Consider the following 21,328-nt stretch of genomic DNA (forward strand, 5'->3'; position numbering starts at 1 on the left):
CTGCAATATGGCAGACTCAGAGAAGGGAGTGCTGCAATACAATGTGCCTGTCGTGCCTGATTGAGCTCATTGAGGTCAGACTGAAGTAAATCAAAATGTGCAAAAGAAAAGCTCCCAGCCTTGCCATGGGCCCCGGGAAGCTTTAATCAACTTTGAGTGCAATGTCAAGGTTATTTTCAGTGGTGGCGAGTACGAGTAAATGTTAAGGTTGAAAATACTATACTCATCAATCATCTTATATACCTTTTATGTATATGTACAGTATATATAGCAGTTTAGCTGTTAAAGACTGGAGACTGGAGCTGTTTTATTCAAACCAAAAAACCTTTCTTAAATTTAAAAAAAAAGCCATTCTTAAATTTTACATGTCTATCAGTTCTTAGTAGTTCTGTCAAAGAAACTTTGATCACAAGACATTTTCTGTGTGAAAAATAGGACTTAAGCTACCACTATTCTGTCAGTGGTCAGCAGATTGAACAGAGCAAGGATGTGTGTTCATTTCAGGGAATGGAGCTCCCACTAGATACCTTTTGACCGTAGTAACAACAGAGGAATTAAACTGCAGGGGCTATTTTCCAAATCTCCATGGTGACTGACAAAACCAATGGAAAGTATCCAGAATGTTCAGACCTCTCTGTCACGCTCGCTCTCTTTATCTCTCTCTTTCTTTGTGTCTCTCCATGCATGTGTTTGCAGGGAGTGATTGGTTCATGTACAGGGAGGGGAAGTAGGGGAATAATGCAATGGGTAGCGCTGTCACCTCAAGTTCAAGTCCTGTTCGGTGCTGAGTTTTTATGTGTCCCCCAGTGTCTGTGTTGGTTTACTCCAGGTTCTCTGGTTTTGTCCCGCCTCCAAAAAACATGCACTTCAGGTGGATTGGTCAGTTTAAAATTGTCCATAGGTATGCATGAGTGGTTGTTTGTCTTTCGTTTGGTTCTGCATCGTGTCTGGAGCATCTCCCCGTCTTATGTCCGTAAGTCCACTGGGTTAGTCTGTAGCAACCCCCATGACCACGGAGGAAGCAGCATGGAAAATGAATTAATAAAGAATGGAAATCATTCACATAACATCATCATGTGCACCACATCAATGTAGACAGCATCAAATTGTCACATGATTAGTTTTTATGTTTGGTTAGACTTATTTCAAGGATGATATCCTCTGATGACACATATTTCCAGTGTGTCACAGACTATCACATCACGAGTGTCACTTCCATATGCCTGACTGAACCAGAGGGTAAATCCCAGCTGGACATGACACTTTCTCATCTATGTGGCCTGTCCTTCCTCCAACTGAGTGTACAAGAGTGACAGAATTGGAGAAGAAAAACATATAGAAGTCAGAATTACATATAAAGTATATAATACATATCAAAATGTTTTTTTTTCACCATGGCATGATGATTTAAAAATTATGAAAGTTATTTTAAAGAGAATAAGAAACCTACAGTCTTGGCTTCACTAGAGACATTGTGTTCCAGAAATAAAAAGAATATTGTAAGCATGAGGAACATTCTGAATTCACATGGTTCTCTGAGATAATAAGCGTAAGAGTCAAATGTCCCAACAGACTAGAAGATGCTTCTGGGCAAACATTATAAGTGTGATTATATTCACCAGTTCAATTCTCAGTTAGAAACGGTTTGTAGGAAACACAATTTTACTGTTAGAATATACTTAGTTATTACAAATTGCAAGACCTCTTATTAAACAATAAAATACTAATACAAAAAGGTTATTAGGTTGAAGAAAATTGCATGTATCTGCAATCATGAGGTAATATTTTAAAGTTAATGATTGCACACTTACAAGCAAATTTATGTAGCACTTACTATTGCGCTCAATCATGTGACATCCTTTGTGGTTCTGAGTAGAGCCTTTCAGGGCAGAGTTTAAATAAAAAATTATACTGAGCAGCATAGTTGGAACTGAAAATCAGGTCTATTGACCTCTGGTGCAGCAAGTTAGAACTGTCATCTGTTTTATGTGAGATGAGCAACTTCATAAATTTGTTATAGCATGAAAATAAAATAAGTAATTTCTCAGTATGCACTGCACATTCTGTGGAAAAAAAACTAACCCAAAAATAAATATAATAAGAAACAAAATACTATTTTTATTGGTACATACATTTATAAAATGGACTGTTTCTCAGTGAGAAAGCAGTGACTTAACAGTGCACAAGTTGCAGAAGCTGATATTGTCACTTTACATTTAAGTCCTGTCACTGAAATAATAAACTGACATTTGTAACTACATATAACGTACAATAGAGGCACAGTTCTCTTCAGTCAAGTAATACATTTTCTTGCAATGAAGTTTTTGTTGTTTTGTGAGTACTTAACAAAATATAAAACATCTCTAGCATTGCCAAAGGCTAAAACTACATTTATAGGTGAATCATGGTTTCCTGTGTTCAGAGTATGGGACAGTATTGGCCACATCTCACATGAAGTGGATCCAGAGAATCCTGGGCTTGTAGTTCACTCCGTCTTCCACTTGATGTCCTTCTTGCTTGTGTCACAGCTGAGGACTCTCCCTCAGGATGCACTTTTCTGTCTTGAGCTTTAAACTCAACTGATGTAAATGAAGAGAAGCTGCTATTTTTATTTGCCCAAGTTTTGGAAGTGTCTATCGTAGGTGACACTCGAAAGCCCCTTCCTTTGACAATGCTTGTGTCTTTCTTGCCATTTTTGGAGCTGGACTCATCCAAAAACGGGTCTGAATCGCTCCCATGTGGCATGTTGTAGTAGGTGCACTTTGGAGTTTGAGGCTTTGCCATCTCCTCAAGCTCTGATGAAGATATGACCGCAAGAGGATTGAGCTGGGTTTTAGAATGAATAGGGGAATTCTCACTGGTGTTCCCCTGACTTGAATCTAGAGAAGATGTATCTACATGGTCATACATTCCTATGGCAACTGGAGGCGATTTTCTGATGAGGTGGTTCTCTTTGAGCAGCCATCTACCTTGGTCGATCAATACTCCATCAGTTGAGTCTTTGTCTTCAATGAAAAAAGTGCATCTGTCAGCCTCTTTGCCAGCATCTGTCTTTTGTGAGCTTACAGTACTGAAAGACAAATCCTCCTTTGAGTCTTTCGCAGCTGGGACAAAAGAAGAGACTCTCCCCTCACTTTCAATTTTAGAACTTTGCAAGGATTCCGAATTACTTGCAAAGGATGTTTCAGATTTAGCGGTCTTACATCTGCAGATCAGAGAGGTCCTCTCTGAAACCTCTTCTTCACTATCTGTAACAATATCTGCAGAGTCTTGTGTCTTATATCCACCACTCTCAGATGTTTCTGGCCTGTAATCAGATAATTCTGATGTGTCTGGGCTTGGGAGACACTTCAAGCCGTATGACCTATCCTGTCTTCCTTTTGCATGTACAGCTTGAGGATTATCAGGCTCTATTCTGACAATCCCTTTAGCATCGTAGGCAAATATCAGAGAGGATGACTGTAGGGCAGAGTTAACAAACTCAAGTAACTGCTGTGATATTTCAACTGGATGCTGCAGACTTCTGTATGTTTCCTTATGATGCTCCCCTCGGTCACCTGTTTCCAGGTCATCAACAGTGTCTGTTCCATTACTTTTATCATCCTCATGCTGTTCCTCAGGGGAATATTTGGTTGGTGACTCAGAGTCATTTTCTATAGTAGTGTCTGCATTTGCTTCCTCCTGAAAGGTACTTTGCTGAGGCAAAGAGGCCTTCAGTAGTAAGACTTTACGATCAGTTTCACGAGCAATATAGTCTGAATTGTCAGAAAACTTTTTATCCTTTTCCTTTGTTTTTTGCCTTTCCACCACTTTGATCCCCTTATTTAACTCATAATTTTCATTTTCTTCATCAGTTTCTCCTTCTTCATCGAGCATTTGCTCACCTGTCATTTCTTCAATGTATGTCTCCACTACAACATTGTTGTCTTTGATGGATTCTTCTTCGGAACAGTTTTCTATATCCTCCTGCTCCTTGCTGTTTTCATTCTCATCTGTATTCACAATGTTATTTTTATCATCGACATCTTTTTTATCATCAACATCACCATTCTCCACCTCATCTAATTTAGTCTCTTTCTCCTCGTCCTCTTCCTCATTATTTTCCTCACACACTACCTTCCTTTTGCCTTCTTCCTCATCCTTTTCTTCAGCATTTTTTTTATCATCTCCTTCGAGAACCTCATCCCTTTCTCCTTCATTTTCCTCCTCATGAGACACACTCTCTACAGCTTCCTCAGGAAATGCAGCTGGGTTTTTTTCTTCTTCCTGAAGTTTTTCCTTGTCCTTCATGACCTCAACTATATTTTCAACTCCCTCGTCCTCTTTTTTAACCTCAGTAACCTCTATATTTATCTCATATTCTTTTTCCTTGACATGTTTTTCTGTTTCTTCGTCTGCATCACTAAAACCATCTGCTACATACTCCTCCCACTCCTTTCCTGCTTGTGTCTCCTCATCTAAAAAATCATTTGTTTCTTCAGCCTCTTCTTCTTTGTTCAATTCAAATTCCTCTTCTCCTTCTTCACCTCTTTCCTCATATGCCTTCTCATTAAAAACCTCTGTTTCGTCCATCTCTGTCTCCTCAGCACCTGCCTCTTCAAAAATGTCATTCTTATTTGTTTCTTGATCTTCTTCATCCAATAATCCCTCCTGTGTTTCTTCTTCTGCCTCTCCTGTTTCTAATCCCTTCTCATTTTCTGTTTTCCTTTCCTCTTTCCATTCCTCTACTTTCTCAGCAGTTTTGTCATGCCTTTTACATTCCTTTTCTGCTTCCCATTCTTCATTTTCATTGTCATCTATTTTTTCCTCACTCACTGCTTTCTCTTCTGTGACTTCCTTCCTTTCCACTTCTGTAATTTTAGTCTCTTCACCATCATCATTTATTTCTTTTATATCCTCATCCTCTTTGTCATTAACCCACGCCCGATACTTCTTTACTTCCACCTGTCTTCTTCTATTTTCTTTTAACTGCTCATATCTCTCTGGCTGTGAAGTTTCTGTTACATCATAGTCTGCTTCCTGAAATTTATCAGGTACTTGCTCTGACTCTATCTTCATCTTGCTTGGTTCTTCATCATCATCATCATCATCATCATCATCATCATCATCATCATCGTCATCATTATTCTGTTTTATTTGAGTATTGTTCTCAATTGTGCAGGTTGCATCAAGCTCTTGCAACCGTTGTCCTTTGTTGTCATGTGCACCCCTAGAATTTTCCACATCTTTGTCTGAATTTAACAGGTTAGTTTCAGTGTCAAAAAAAGTGCTCTCCTCTGCTGAGTAAAAACTGTTGGCATGCTGGATTGTTGACAAAATCTCTGTTCTGATATCTTTTGGCATATTCAGCTCTTCCATCAACTCATCAATAACCAAATGGTGATCCCCAAATATGTCAATTCCTTCAGGGACAACATCCAAAGTAAAATCTGTTTCTGAAACTTTGGGAGAAAGCAACTCATTTTCAAGCATTTGTCTTAAAATCTGGAAATCCCTCCAGCTTTTTTTTAACTGAGAGGATGTTGTACTTTCCAGATCCGTTAAACTTGCTCTCTGCTCTTTCATGTCCTCGATGGTGGAAATCTTTTGCAGAGATTCCACTATGAGCATGGCCTCAGACATACTCTTTGATTTGTTGTCTGTTAGACTGTCTCGCAGAGTCATCACTGACAAGAATGACAGGAGCGCTTTACATGACGAGCCAAACACTGAAGCCACCTGCTCTGGGAATTCAGAAATACTGGACTGCTCAATACAACATGCTGCGTTGGTGTCGGACTCCCTTTTGATGTTCTGCATGGTTGAACAAAGTTTCTGAAGAACAGGTTTCATTTTTTCTTTGGGACTTAGAATGTTGGATGTGGTTGAAGAGTTTTTATCAACAGGTAATTGATAATGGTCATCTATATTATTCTGACATTCATCTGACTCAGATTCACCACCTATGTGAAACATTATCTTTGTTTGGGATTGTGACTCATCTGCGAGGGGGCGCTCGTTGTAGAATGTTGGGACTGGGCTGACTTTCTCCAACCAGTTCTCAACATATTGGTGGACTTCAGAGGGTGAAGGATTGAGAGAAGGCATAGGCAAAATCTCACTCAAATCTGAAGGCTTTTTAGGTGACAGTATTCTTTTGTCAATTGTAGATTTGGGATTGATAATTTTCTTTTTGCCAGGCAAGACTGATAGTTTGGGTTGTAAAATGTCTAACATGTTCTTTTTCATTTGGGGCCTCCTAGTTGGAGTATTCACATTATGGCCATTGTTTTCAGCAGATGTTTTTTTCGTGTTCTCTCTCTTGGGTGGGGTCCTTTTTACATTTCCAACATTAGCTAATAAGGCTTGCTCTTTTCGGAGGGTCTTTCTATCCTTTCTCACTTTCCTAATTTGAGGCTTTCCATGTCCTCTGCTATTTTGACCACTTTTAACACTTTCTGTTGAATTCAAACTGTTTTTTCCCATAGTGACATTGCTGCCAAATATGTCTGTAGATGAGTATTTGCTATGTTTCGAGGTATTTGCTATGCTTTTCTTTTGCTTTTCACCAAAGCTGCCTTTTGAAGTTGAGCTCTTTTGATTCTTGGAGGAGTTTGCCAACTTTTTCTTATTCATATATTTAGGTTTGATATTTTTCAAAGTCTTCTGTACATTTGATTCAGTTATGGCCTCATTTTCATCCACCATAGACAGAATGTTTTTTGTCTCATACTTCACAGTCATTGACTCTGAAGACAATGATAGCACCTCCTCTTTATGTCTTTTTAGTGACTCAGTAGTAGAAATATCTATATCACAATCAATGCTGTGTGAACATGGCCCTGAGACAGTGGATGGTTTATGCTCAGGCAAAGGTATATTATCTGTGTTGTATTCCTCATTTGCAAAATAGTTGTCGTAGCAGCCTTGACTCTCATAAATATGCATTACAGTCTCTGTAACCTCCATCTTGTTATTCCGTATTTGAAGGACTTCGGCGACACCCGATGACCCGATGGAGGAATGGGAGCCTTTCTTGCTCTCTCCTGCAGACACAGATTTGCGAGGTTTAGGGATTGGCTTGTTACTACTGCTGTTGTGTCTGACAAAACTATATCCCTCACTTGTCTCACCATCAGTCGTCCTCTCCATGTAGGTATAATGCCCTACGGTGCTCTCTTGGACCCCTGACTTTGTCATTGTTTTAATACTTTCAAGGGAAGCCTTTTTATTGATGTGCTGAGGACCTGGCGTAGCTGTGCGTTTGAAGCCTGTTTTTGCTTTTTCCAATGTCGTGGAAATGTAACCCTTGAATACTTGGTCAGTGTTAAAGTTAACATCCTTTTCAGAGCCACCAGGATGACTCTCCTCTTTCCTCTCCTTTTTGGCTAAGGTGTTGTTTGAGTCTGGTGAGCTAATGTGTGACTCAGTTATTGAGGCACAAACTGTCCTCTTACTAAGGCTGGAGCGACTGAGTGTGGTAGTCCACTGGAGCATCTCCTCCTCTTTAATGGTCAGATGAACTTTCATCTCCACAGTCATGCTGCCATCTTGATTCACTCGTAAAGACTTTTCAATTTCATCTTCATGAGGTACAGTGAAAGTATGATGGTTATTGCTCGGACTCACAGAATTACATGTTCCAATGGACGCGTGAATACGTTTGATCTTTGTTTCTAATGATCCATTGTGATTCAGTTGGCTGTTCATACTTTCATGTTGAGATTTGTTTACTTGGTCTACAATATAGCTCTGTGAAGCAGAGGAAAAATTCCTTGAGCCTCTTCCACCCATGATGGATTTGTTGTTGTTGTTCTCTTTGGAGGTGTTTGATGAAAACATGACAATGGGTGTGAAAAATAACAGAGACAAAGAGAAAAAAAACAATTTAAGAATATAGTAGATTATTCACATTGTTTTTTTTAGGAATACTTAAAGACGGCAAGAAAGCTATATAATGCATTTGATAAGTTGAAGGCAATCAATCTGGCTGTCGAAGTAGCAAAGCTGCCGCACATAAGCTCGGCATCAATGAATTGATATTGAGATGCTTCACATTGCATATCAATATCATCTATTATTGCCACTTTTGTTCGAAAAGAAAAAGTGTGTGTGTGTGTGTGTGTGTGTGTGTGTGTGTGTGTGTGTGTGTGTGTGTGTGTGTGTGTGTGTGTGTGTGTGTGTGTGTGTGTGTGTGTGTGTGTGTGTGTGTGTGTGTGTGTGTGTGTGTGTGTGTGTGTGAAAAAATTGGGGTATCATCATTTTTGTCCGGGCATTTTTAATTTGTTTGTTTTTTGTTATTGTGTAGCTGGTGATCAGTGTGTGTATTTAAAGTATGACACTGTCCTAAAGCAAACCCCACACACACACACGCACTCACACACACACACACACACACACACACACACACACACACACACACACACACACACACACACACACACACACTGATCACCAGCTACACAAAATTATGAATGTAGCCGTGAGTACCTCACAGAGAAATACTTTAATGCATAATGTCTTCACAGCACTTGACAGTAGAACTAACAAACACTTACGACTTCTGGGCTGCAACATAGATGGCTCCACAGTATCCATGTCTATTGCTTGTGTCATCAGACCCACTCTGTGAAAACTGTAGTTTCCTAATTTAAATGACTCATTGCCTGCTGCAACAACAAATCCAGAGCACAGGATAAGTGCTGCAAGACCATCAACCTAAAACAAAATCAGAAATAGGTTTCATTACACTAGTCACATTTAGCTGGTGGTTTATCTCTTTATGTACAATAGGCATTACCACTTATAGTTTACATAAAACACAGTTACCAGTGTTGTTTTGTACACCTGATTTCTTTAGCTACATCTTATAAACACCAGAGATCTCATGCTGCATGCATTTAAACTGGCTTTGTCTGAAGGTATACGAATCAGCCTATCAGTCCTTGTAATGTTCACTAATTGTGTTATATTTTTTATTTAAAATTAATGTTATTTGTTAACAAACTATCTAATGGTTCTCATTGACTTACCCAATTAGTGCATTTTTTTCAGTTTTAAACAATTTGCATGCCAGCATTAAAACTATACACAGACCATATAAAGATGCACTGTTCCAAAAAAGAAGCTGCTTAAAATAATAACAGGAGTTATCCTAAATTACTATTAATCTATCTACAATCATTCTCCATAATTTATTTCTTTGATAAATACTTACTCTTCTTCCATCTATCGAAAAAAGTTTCAGCACTGGGAACAGCAGGATTTGGGAAAGGTAATCCAGTAATGCATCAAATGTTGGCGCTGTTCTTCTCTGCAGTACAATCGTGCGTTTAACAGTAGGATTTCTATTACTGATGACCACAAGTTTCTTTGGTGTCCGTACTGCCACTCTCTCAGAAACTTTAACCGGCCTGTTGGTGGATGTTCTTTGACGATTTTGATGCCCCGCACCGAATGGCCTGGTGGTATTCCATGGCACTTGTTGCCGCTTCACTTCATCCAAGTTTAATGGCTTCACTCTTTTCTGATCAGAGCACACGTACGATCCCCCATCGTGGAGGTCATCTAGATTTTGAAGCAGGTGCGTCCCATGCGGCGTGGTTATGGTCCTTACTCCAAATGGCAGAGGCACCTTCTTAGAAAGAGCATCCAGTAGAGTATCAAAAGTCTTGAATGTGCGAGCAGTGATGACCATGCGATGCCCGCTGAATTTGTTGTCACCACTTTTGTAGAAGCATACTCTTTTAGAAACTAAGGGATCAGACACTGGCTGGATGGCTTGTTGGGGTATTGTTTGGCCACTGCCAGAAGACAAGTCCACAGGTGGCTCCTGTGTGGGTGTGTTGTTCATGCTGTCTGGCTAGCAAGCAAAGAGACAGGGAGAAACTGAAACATCTGTCCAGAAATCTGCAGTTGCAAAACATTTAATGTGAAACATTAGAGGTGGTCAGTCAGTCATCTTCAGATTACCACCGCTATATCCGCCGCAGCGGGTCACGGGGAGCCGGAGCCTTCTATCCAAGACTATGCTTTGTAATACTCAAATACTTAGGTTATTACTGTAAAAACATGGTTCCATGTCACACAATTGCCTTAATTTAAGCATTATTGTTTGGCTAAAGTGGCTTGTTGTTGTTCAAACTTGTCATTGCCAGAAATGATTTCTCCGAACTGATTTCTCCATCCAAAATGTATTAACTGTTTTGTTTTTTCATTTGGAATGAAATGGATTACAAACATGCAAGACATAGCTGTCAGCTTTACATTTTTACTGAAACAAATTTTACATTCTTTATGATCATTACTTATTGTACAGTATGTTGTAACTGCATTATGATTAGCAAGGAGTGAGAGAGTAACCACTTGAGAAAGAACCACAGCAAATAATCAGACAATCTACACCCAGTAGATAATGAAAAAAATGACTAATAGAAACAGAAATATGTCAAGAGAAACGTATTAAACAAGACCTACCTTATATTTCACATTTCACCTTGATTATAAAGGCTAAAGCAACGGAAAGTGTACATACATTCCCTTCCCCCCTTGTTGTTCAAAGCCTCTCAGTAGAGTTCCTGGAGCTATTTTGGGACATGCAACATCATGGCCAATTTGCTTAATCTTTGCTCACAGTTAATCAGCATATCAAGGTAATAAACAGATGAACAACACCACAGTGAAATGAACAATTTTAGTGCAACAAAATTATGAATGAAATGTTCCTGGAGTTTTCCCAGCCTAGTTAGTAGTCATAATTTATGTGGCATTTGCAGTAAAACTCAAAGCGAGAATTTAACCGAGTGCATCAGTTCAGTTAAATTCAGAGAGATTAAATTTTCTGGAAGGTATACAAATTGTCCTGTTAATTTATTAGAAAACATTTGTGTACTATATTGCCACAGGGAGCCTGAACTATTTCTAATTTCCAGGCAGCCTACGTAATCAGATTTAAGAAGCCTAATAGGGATTAGGGTAAAGATTTTGTGCCCTTGCTGACAGCAGGGGGCAGAAAACAGTCTAAAAAAGCATTTTCACCTCACAACAGGTGTTAGATATCCACCATATTTCTCAAAACTCCACATCAGTACTTCAATTAGTTGAAGATCCTAATATATTAAATTAATGGGAACTAAGTAGCGTTGTATGCAGAATCAAAAGGCCAACATGGTAAATCAATTTATACCCTGTAATAGATTTCTTTTTTTTTCAATCAATGACTAATGATCTAATTACATCAGAGTGTGAGAGCCGTGTCACTTTACTGCAGTTATCAGACAGTGTACCAATTACCACATGACCCTGACTGAGTAAAAGCTGCTAATGCCTCCCACCAGCATGTGTACTGGCCTGGAGGAGGGAGAATGGCAGATGTGGTGATTTAAAAAAGGGGGGGCTGTGGAGTTCAGACCAAGTGCAATCTGTGAACATGTGCCATTACATAATAATTTTAAAGTGTCAAAAAGTATATAAATTCATCAACAGTTTTTCCAGTGTTTTGCCATAAACTCTTGTAAACAAGCGAAACACAGTGTGAACTACGTTAAAATATTTGAAATTTTATGTTGGATATTGCATATTTTATAAACTGTAATTAGAACTAAATGTCTTCTTTTTTTGCTCAAACCATTTGAGGTGATGGCCTCAGTGATGGCCTTAGCCTCAGTCACAAAGTCCAAAAAATATGTCTTTCATCTATCCATCCATGCATGTTCTTGTAGACGAGACATCTACAATCGTCTGGTCTACAGCCGCTTTTCCACCCTGAGGATCCAGGTCTACTACATGTTTTGCAATAGCAAAAGGCAGACTACACCCCAGATAGGAAGGGTAGATTACTAAAACTCACGAACTATTTTGTGTGACCAATCCACCTAAGTTGCATGTGTCTGGAGGTGGGGGTGGGGGGGCAGAAACTCAGAGAGAACCCGAACAGACATGGGCAGAACAAAGTGTTACACACTCCGCCACTGTGCTGGCCTTGATGTATTTCATTCCTGATTTATTTACATGATTATGAGATTATGATTATGTCTAATGATAGACAATCGTGTAATAAATAATAAGTGAAAGAGGCAAAAAACAATCTGTATATATAATGACTTATATATAGATTTGTAAGACATTAATTAATAATTACAAAACATATTTTTAAAATGTATTTTAAACTCCCAGTTTTGATTGCTTTCATTTGTCTTAGAAAAACGCAAAAGCTGGAATTTTTGCTCTAGTCCAGAAGCAAGTAGTTTGTGACAATTGCACACAGTGAGAGGAGATTTGATGTTTTTGTGTGAATCTGGGTGTGTGTACAAAAACTGAAAATTGTTACAGTTAATAAATAAATAAATAAATAATGCAAATACAGTAATTTCATGTCACAAACGTGTTTTATTAGGAATACCTGGAATATGAATGTATTACAACTTTTCTTTTTGAAGCTGTTGAAGAAAAGCAATCCCTGGGGTCATATTTGATCTCACCTGTGGATGAGTTAATGTATTGGTAATTTGTGCATCCAAGGGTTAAAGTATGATCTATTGTTTCGTAAATGGGACTGACCGATCTCAGTGATATCAATAATTGTGTTTGATTTACCCCTCCTGAATTTATCATGTATCAACTAGTCAGGTCTGCTACACAGAGAAGGGTCAGTATGCGATCCCGGTCTGCAGACGCCGCTGTTTTCACGTCAGCGGTGTGGTCTTTGTCGTGAATTTTCTTTCCCGTTTACGCCTTTTTTTTTTTTTTTAAGTTCCATCAGCTCATTCAACATGGGCAAAAAGGAGGAAGAGGATATTATCAGAATAGCGAAAAAGATGGATAAAATGGCACAAAAGAAAAACGGGGTGAGATGTCTCGGAAGAATGAATGCTTACCTGCGTGCTGATTTGCCGACTGGGCTGATGTGGATGTTTAGCTAACATTGGCGCTAATGGACTAAAATGGGGTAAACGTTAGCTGCAGACTGTCCAAACCTCGATTTGATTCCACCGCCATGAACTCCACTGCACCATTTTGCCAGTGTACCTGGTTATTTATTCTAACCAGTAACAAAACTAATCCTCGACAATTAGCATCACGGCTAATATACGTCATGTTATTACTGAACAGTCCCGTATAGCTAGCAAACCACTTCTATGGGTTGCTAGCAGTTAGCTGTACATAGCAGCTCACTAATTCTCAATGGCATTGCAACGTAGTGGCATGTTGGATGTGAAACTGGAATACGATTATTTTATTAATCGTAAGAGTTTATGTAACTTTTTTGTGTTTACGTAGCCACTATGGAGGTCACGGTGATTTAAAGTGAATTGTTTGGGTTGCCTGTGAGGCACCTTATTATTCTAACCAGCATAAACTATTTATCGTAGTGACGTTAACAGAGCCTCCAATTAGCGGTGTGCGTCATAATCTATTAATGTAGTTATTGCATTGTAATTAACATGTAAAAGATCTGTCATGTCTGACCAATGGCTGTTTTCTAATGTGTTATAACTAGACAACAGTTCAAGTATAGTAGCGTCAACTAATCGAGTTTGTTCTACTTGCTATTCTGAAGTGGAAATCTTGTTAGCTGTGAGTAAACACTGCAGAATAGTACAGTATAATTCAAGATTAATAAGAAATCTTTTCTTTGACTTGCTATAGTTATGTATCTGTTAATGTCCACCTACTATGGAACATTCTAATTCAGTTTTCAGCCCACCAGAGGTCAGCATGAAACGGGCTGACCTGTTCATCTCTCATCTCCTCTCTCCAGGCTGGGGCTTTGGACCTGTTGAAGGAGCTACGTAGCGTCCCCATGACTCTCGAGCTGCTTCAGGTACCTGTGTTCATGTCTTAGGATGGCTCATTGTTGAGTCGGCCTGTGCTCATCCCTTAGAGCGTACTGACTCAGTTCTTCTCCACAGAGTACCAGGATTGGGATGTCTGTTAACGCCATCCGCAAGCAGAGCACAGACGAAGAGGTGACATCTCTAGCCAAATCCTTGATCAAATCGTGGAAGAAGCTTTTGGGTAATCCTCACTTTCCAGTTGGATCTTTATTTAAATATATTCACTTGTTTTTCAAGTCTAATTTTCTTGGGGTGATGCCTTGCTGCTGTCTATGTGACAGTCTCATTCATCTGTTTTGCTGAAGCATAGTCACAGAAAGACAAAGGGCTCAATCAGATAATTATATGTGAAGTGTTTATACACACACCTATACACTAGGTCACAATTTTGTTATTGCAAACAGAATCTCTGTATATGTGCAGTCTTTTTTTGTGTGATGATATATATATATATATATATATGTATGTATATGTATATATATGTGTGTGTATATATATATATTTTATTTTTTATTTTTTTCAGCTGGCATTGATCTTCATGCACACTATAGGACAAGAAAGGCTTAGTTATAGTGAGCAAAGACTGGTGACTTAATGGTCTGGCTTTTATGAGTCTTGTCGTTTCCCTCCTTACTGAACCTTTGCAGAAACGATATTGCAAATAATGGTCACATTTTTGTTGCTTGAAAGTGTAAAAATCATTTGCACTGTTTCTCAAGCCTTCGCCAATTGGTTCTACCCTCGGACAGAAGTTTGATTTCATGAGTGTGACTAATGTGCTGCACTTCTCCTTAGCTCCTGTTAGGTTTTCTTCTCTGCTTGTGTTTGTAGCTCACAACTGATTTCATAGCTAAATACTACCCCCTACTGTTTCATGTTAAGAGATTTCTTGTGAAGTCAATGACGGCCATTTATTTTTTTATTTTATATACTATATTGATGCCCGAAGGGAAATTAGTTAGTTCCACACTCTTTCACACTGTTAGTTCATGCACATACACACACACACACACACACACACACACTTAAGGAGCCAGTGAGCATGCAGTGAGGGGAGCTACTTCAGGCAGCTCCTGCGTGGTGCGCCCTAATGAGTAACTTGTAAATGGGACGACGCCTTGCTCAAAGGCCCACTCGGCAGTGCTCAGGTGGTGAGCTGACAACTCACACTCTCAGCTCACACTCCAAGGTGGAAATCGAACATCCAATCTTGAAACATTGGACAACCTGTTCTACTTCCCACTCTAACGCTCTACCGCTGCTGCCCAGTAATTTACTTGGGTGTTATCAGCTTTACTATGAGATGTTCCAGTATTTCATCTTAATGTTTATCAGATTTTGCAAACCAATTACAGCTGCTTTAAACATACAGTATGATAAATATAAACTTGTACATACACTTGCATTGCAGTTTAACTTTCCCTGTTCGGGTCAACAAATCAGAAAATTGATAGAATTTTTAAGTAACACCATATAAGTCGCCTGTTTCCCAAGGTGTTCTTCTACAAATAGGTAAATATGGCAATAATTTTATTCAGCGGTGCTTAGAGCTTGTTCACTATTATGTTCATGATACTGATTTTACAGGCACATATTTATATGTGTGTGTCTGTGTGTATGTATACACATATACAGTATATCTAGCTAGTCCTCAATTTATGATTATTCAAGTTAAGAACATATCCGAATATTGTCTGCTTTCTGCCACTAACCCTGCGGGGTCAGCACGGCTGCGTCTGTGCAACTCCAACACTCGTCTCCCCCTTTCGTTTCATTTGTTGTCTCTGTGAGCATCTCAGAGATTAAGGCTTTGTACCTTGGATACTTCAGTACTTTGTACTTCACTTGACTTCACTTGACTGTTGTTGCTCGATGCGCTTAAATACGAGAGTCGAGAGTTCCTTGAAGTGTTTTATTTTCCTTCTCCTCGAGGATTAAATTATAAATTGCAAAAGTTTACCATAAACTAATCTGAATTCAAAGCAATCGCCTGAATCGCCTGAGTGACGCCTGACAGTAGATATTGAAACTACGCATTTCAACATGTATTTATTCTTATTTAGTGTACTTTACGGAAATCAACTAGCGCTAATGCTGAAGTCTGAATGTTATGGTATTTGATGTTAACCATTGACTGAGTTAATTCAAAAACCCTACCGATAATGGAAATAAAACAGATTAATCAAGCATGAAGTGCCATTTCAGACTTTTAATTACTAGGAAGTGCATCAGCGCATCATTCACGTAAGTGCGGTGGAATCCCTCAGAGGCTTAAAGATTAGCCTCTAAACCTGCCGAAGATAAAATTAATTCAGGACAGGTAGAGATGTAAAAGTTACATTATGGTGCTACAGTATTTTATCATGTGTTGTTTTTATGTTCTGTAATTGTTTCTGGTAAGTCTTAGGAAAAAGTACTTTTGTGTTTAGAGTAGTAACAGCATTTAAATGACCTCAGATGGTGATTATATATAGAAATATAATAGATAATGACTTACGAACAATTCAACGTACAAATAACCTCTTGGAACTAATTGTGTCTCTATGTTGGGGACTACCTGTATATGTACAGTATGTGTATTTCAAACAGTAGCTAGGTTAGATGGAGGCATCTGATTCGCTGTGGCGACCCCTGATGGGAAAAGCTGAAAGCAGAAGAAGCTAGTTCCATGCCCACCAGCGACTAAATGTCAACATAGCAATGTTCATTTTAATTATTAAGCAGTTGATATCAACCAGGGATCATTGTTGACTGTCTGTCTCACTGTGCTCTCTCCCTGTCGCTGCTGTTAATCAAAAGTAAAATACCTCAGAATCACACAGTAACATCGAACACAAATCTGTAAGGCTTGGTATTTTATCATGCAAAGGCATACGATGTCAGGCTTTTGTGAATTACATTTACAATTTTCCATGTTCTCTCTTGTAACTTGTTTTCCAGATGAGCCTGGTAGTGCAGACAAATCCGATGAAAAGAGGAAAGAACAAACAGCTCTTGTCGTTTCTCCATCACAGGGAAGCCCAGAGGCAAAAGAAGAAAGGTAAGAAAAAATATGCGTAAAGCATCTCTAATGGTAGAGACAACTGAAAATGTGTTCTTTATTTTAAAATGTTATTCTATTGTTTTTGGTAGCTGATTGAAGTTTTTTTTATTGCTCCCACAGCAGCTCCAGCAGTAACTCCAGCAGCAAGAGTGAAACCAGTGAAGTTACACCCAATATGTTAATCCACACCTTCCCTCGTGCCCCCAGCACCTCTGACTCCATCAGGCTCAAATGCAGAGAGATGATAGCCAGCGCTCTGCAGACCGGAGGTGATCCCACCTTTCTCACACTACTGTTTACATATTTTTAATACAGTACATTTGCTAGTGCTGTTAGTTAAGATTGACTTTATTTGCAATACTTCCAAATGTTTTTTCACTCTGGCTTTTTTTCCTTCCAGATGATTATATTGCTATTGGTGCCGATTGTGATGAACTCGGAGCACAGATCGAAGAATATATCCTTGACATCAATTAGAAACATATTTAAGCAGTTGTTTTTGTGATGTCATGAGATTTTGAACATTGTGTTTGTGAAACATTATGAAATTTCAGATGTGAAAATTATAGAAAGGCACATTGGAGATGTAACAAATAAACTTTAGTAAGGAGATTCTACCAATCTTTAATTTTCTTTTTTTTTTTCTTTTGATCAACAGTATAAATCCACAAAATTAAAGTCTTAACCAGTCTAAATTCATGAACGTTCAGCTCTACATGTTTTAACACATGCAGATCTAACAGGCAGTAGATAACTGGGAAGGTTTAGACTCTTGTAATGAAATGAAACAATATATAATGTACTTTGCTAAAATTGAATTCCTTGACACTGTCACGTATCTTCCAAGAGTTTAAGAACACAGACATGAAATACAAAAACCGTGTGAGGAGTCGAATCTCAAATCTGAAGGATGTGAAGAATCCTAATTTAAGAAGGACGGTGTTGTGTGGAAGTGTAACCCCTGAACGCATGGCTAAGATGACTGCAGAGGTGCGTTGACGGTTTATACATTAGATCCTAATTAGAACACGAGATAGTTATCCCAACATGGTTATTCTTCTTACATTATTACATGTTCATGTAATTTTTACAAATCACTCTTATTACAGCAGTGATATAGTCAAATATTGGCTGACTTAATCACATCTTTCTTGTGCAGGAAATGGCCAGTGATGAGCTTAAAGAAATGAGAAAGAATTTGACCAAAGAAGCTGTTAGGGACCACCAGATGGCCACCACTGGAGGCACTCAGACTGATCTATTCACCTGTGGCAAGTGCAAGGGGAAATGCTGCACCTATACACAGGTATTTCCATGTGGGACTAGTTGGAAAAGGGAGACATTAAGGCCCATGCAAAATTCTAGATGTTGTATTCATTAATTTGGCTTCATCCATTCTTCCCAGCATAGACGTCTCATTATTGCTTTTTCACTTGTAAAGTTAAATGAAGTTCCTGCTCCATTTACATGCTTTGGTTACAATCATGGTGCATTGTGATGTTGGTAACACTGTATGCTTGTCAAGTTACAACCTCAATTAAAGTCCTTTTGAGCTTCTTTCTCTGTGATGTTGAAATAAATGGTGTGTTCATGTTGTTTTCATTCCCAGGTTCAAACTCGCAGTGCAGATGAGCCAATGACCACCTTTGTTTTCTGTAATCAATGTGGAAATCGATGGAAGGTACACTTACTAACTTCAGTTTTACTGACTGTTTTTAAACTAATTTGGTTCTTTTTCACCGTCCATACAAACTGACATATACAGACAAACCTTGGTTTCCGACCACAATCCGTTCCGGAAGGCTGTTCGAATACAGATTTGTTCGAATTCCAAATACAGTACATTTTTCCCATTAAAGGATCTTAATCTGTTCCAAGACGCTAGAAAACTACCTTTTTTCAACACAATATTTTATTTCATAATTTCATTTATATATCAAATTGTATAGTAATGAAACATCAAAGAAATGTAAAAGAAAGAAGCAAACAGGAGAAAGAAAGAAAGAAAAAAAAAACATTGACGTAATCAGGTTAGCCTAAGGTACGAGTTACCGTCGTCGTTTGGACAGAAGTTTACGGTACCGTAACTTGTACCATAGTTAATGGAACGCAAATTAAGTTAAAAATTATTGAATACATTAAACTAAAATAAAAAGCACATTACCGTCACGTTTTCTCTCAACTTTTCTCGCCTTTTCTCGCACTTGGCGGTGAGAAATAATAATGATGGATTAGATTTAAATAGCGCTTTTCTGGACACTCAAAAACGCTTTACATTGGATCCATTATTCATTCACTCCTCATTCATACTTGGTGATGGTAGACTACGTGTGTAGCCACAGCTGTCCTGGGGCAGACTGACGGAGGCGTGGCTACCAATCTGCGCCAACGGCCCCTCCGACCACCACCGGAACAATCACACACATTCACACACCAGCGAGTGCCTTCCTGGAGGCAAGGAGGGTAAAGTGTCTTGCCCAAGGACACAACGACAAACGATCTGTATCTATATGTATCTATATAAATGATAACTGGATTTATGAGTAACATTGAATTAACATTTTAAGTATGTATACTGCTATTTCCCATTTAATAAAATGCAGTTGAATTTCAAATACCGACAAGGCAGATTGTTTAAAGATTTCAAGTTTGAACTTTGTCGCCTTTACTTTTTTTGCACTCCATTTATATTTTATATACTCATTATTGAATTGTGCAAGAATTAATCTACATGCATTCAATGATATTTGAAGATAACTGATACAGACCTTTGTTTCAAATGTTATGATCACTAAATGTTATGATCACGTCATGACATTAATTGACTGTGACAGAATGCATTTATCAAGATACTGCATTTAGAAAATAAATATAAAAAATAAAAATATTTTAGCTGAGACATGATATGAAACAATTTGTTTCCATGAGTGGAAAAATAGAGAAAGAAAATGTATTAAATCCACACAGTATGACAATACTAAATAGCAAATAGCTTCATGTAATTTTTCATTCTATTGATTAATGTTTTTTTTGTTTGTTTTATCTCTTAGTTCTGCTGAGTCTGCAGGCATTTCCACGGTACCCAGACAAGTAGCAAGATTCCTGATCATGTCGGTGCAACAGCTGGGCGCTTTGCATTCTGTGGCACATGATGCACATCAGTCATACAGAGATGCCACTGCTGTTACTGTTTTTAATGAATATATTCATAGGTGGAGTTCATCATGTGTTCCCCCGACACCTACCCCGAAAACTTTTCTTATTGTTATTAGTCAGATATATGCGATCAGTCTTGTCTCATTATCTTTTATCATTTTTTTATATGTAGTTTTAACACTTTGAAAAAATTTTCATGTTCTGCTTTTTCCTCACAACATTGCATTGTTTTATTTAATTTCCCAATAAAGTGTATTCCATTTGATTAATAAATAGTGGTTTTCATTAGTCGTCAGTCTGATGGCAATCGGGAGCATTGTATAAATGGTATGAGAGATCTGAGAGGAAAAACACACTTGCTACTGGTGGAATATTCATCGCATCAAAGTGAATACTGATGTATGCATACTAATCTCTCCAAGGACGGCATAATGCCATTGGCTAAACCAGATAAAATATTCCATTGTTTCCTTTTTTCCAGGTGCAACCACTTGTTTTGCCTAAGCTTCACACAAACTGAACCAGTCAGACAAATCTGTAAATATTGAACTTGAGGTGGTTGCCTTAACTGAAATATACAATAACTAATTTACAATTAGTTTTTTCTAGTCCACACACAATTTTTTACTATTAAGGGAGGTTTACTGTATGTTGGCCATTAAATTATACTTTCATAGAACACATTCTGTACAATTGAAGATGCAGAGAATCTGAAGAAATCTCTGAATGCTGCGATCTTTAGACATCACTACATTAAAAATAGACAGGGTTCTGTAGTAGACATCACTGCGAGGGATCAGGAACCCTTTCAAAAGTCATTGTTAGTTTTGTCAACGCATCCAAAAATAACAGCTGAAACTCTGCAAAGTGGAAACTAAATAAACTAGATGCAGAAACACCACTGCCTTTACTGAGTCTAATTTTTGACCGTATGAGGCCAAGTGGGAAACTGCTCTGGTTTGATGACTCAAAATGAAACATTTGTTTTGGGAATTTTACAGGAGACTATGCCAAAGAGAATGGGAGTCATCTGGCTTTTTATTAGCACACAGTTCAAAAGCCACCGTCAGCGATGGTATAGGTGACCTGCATACTTTCACCATTGCTGCTGATATATTAAAACATTTTGAAGCAAAATTTCCTCCCTATTAAGGGAGGAAAGAGGGAACCACATTCTGAGCATCTCAGCAGCTTGGTTCCATAGCAAGAGTGTTGTTAAACTGGCCGGAATGCCTTGCCAATGTGTTGAAAACTTTTGGAGCTTTATGAAATGTAACATACATTGAAAGAGTAACCATCTGTAGGGCAGAAAAAG

The 21,328-nt window shown here is 38.4% G+C and overlaps 2 protein-coding genes across 2 annotated transcripts; one reads left to right on the forward strand and one right to left on the reverse strand.

The window, feature by feature from the left end:
* Positions 1–2,226: 2,226 nt before the first annotated feature.
* LOC137612498 (oxygen-regulated protein 1) lies at positions 2,227–9,832 on the reverse strand. Its single transcript, XM_068341040.1, has 3 exons — positions 9,197–9,832; positions 8,538–8,697; positions 2,227–7,796 (listed from the first exon to the last, which is right to left on the reverse strand). The coding sequence occupies exons 1-3, from the start codon at positions 9,830–9,832 to the stop codon at positions 2,419–2,421; spliced, it is 6,174 nt and encodes a 2,057-aa protein (XP_068197141.1). The 3' UTR covers positions 2,227–2,418.
* A 2,897-nt stretch (positions 9,833–12,729) lies between these two features.
* tcea1 (transcription elongation factor A (SII), 1) lies at positions 12,730–20,301 on the forward strand. The gene is made up of 10 exons (XM_068340629.1): positions 12,730–12,824; positions 13,739–13,801; positions 13,890–13,995; positions 16,755–16,854; positions 16,978–17,126; positions 17,258–17,314; positions 17,693–17,847; positions 18,017–18,163; positions 18,467–18,538; positions 19,908–20,301. Exons 1-10 carry the CDS (start codon positions 12,750–12,752, stop codon positions 19,914–19,916), a joined length of 933 nt encoding a protein of 310 aa, XP_068196730.1. The 5' UTR covers positions 12,730–12,749; the 3' UTR covers positions 19,917–20,301.
* The last annotated feature ends 1,027 nt before the right edge of the window (positions 20,302–21,328 follow it).

The sequence above is a fragment of the Antennarius striatus genome, chromosome 18, assembly GCF_040054535.1.
Source record: "Antennarius striatus isolate MH-2024 chromosome 18, ASM4005453v1, whole genome shotgun sequence".
NCBI lineage: Eukaryota > Metazoa > Chordata > Actinopteri > Lophiiformes > Antennariidae > Antennarius > Antennarius striatus.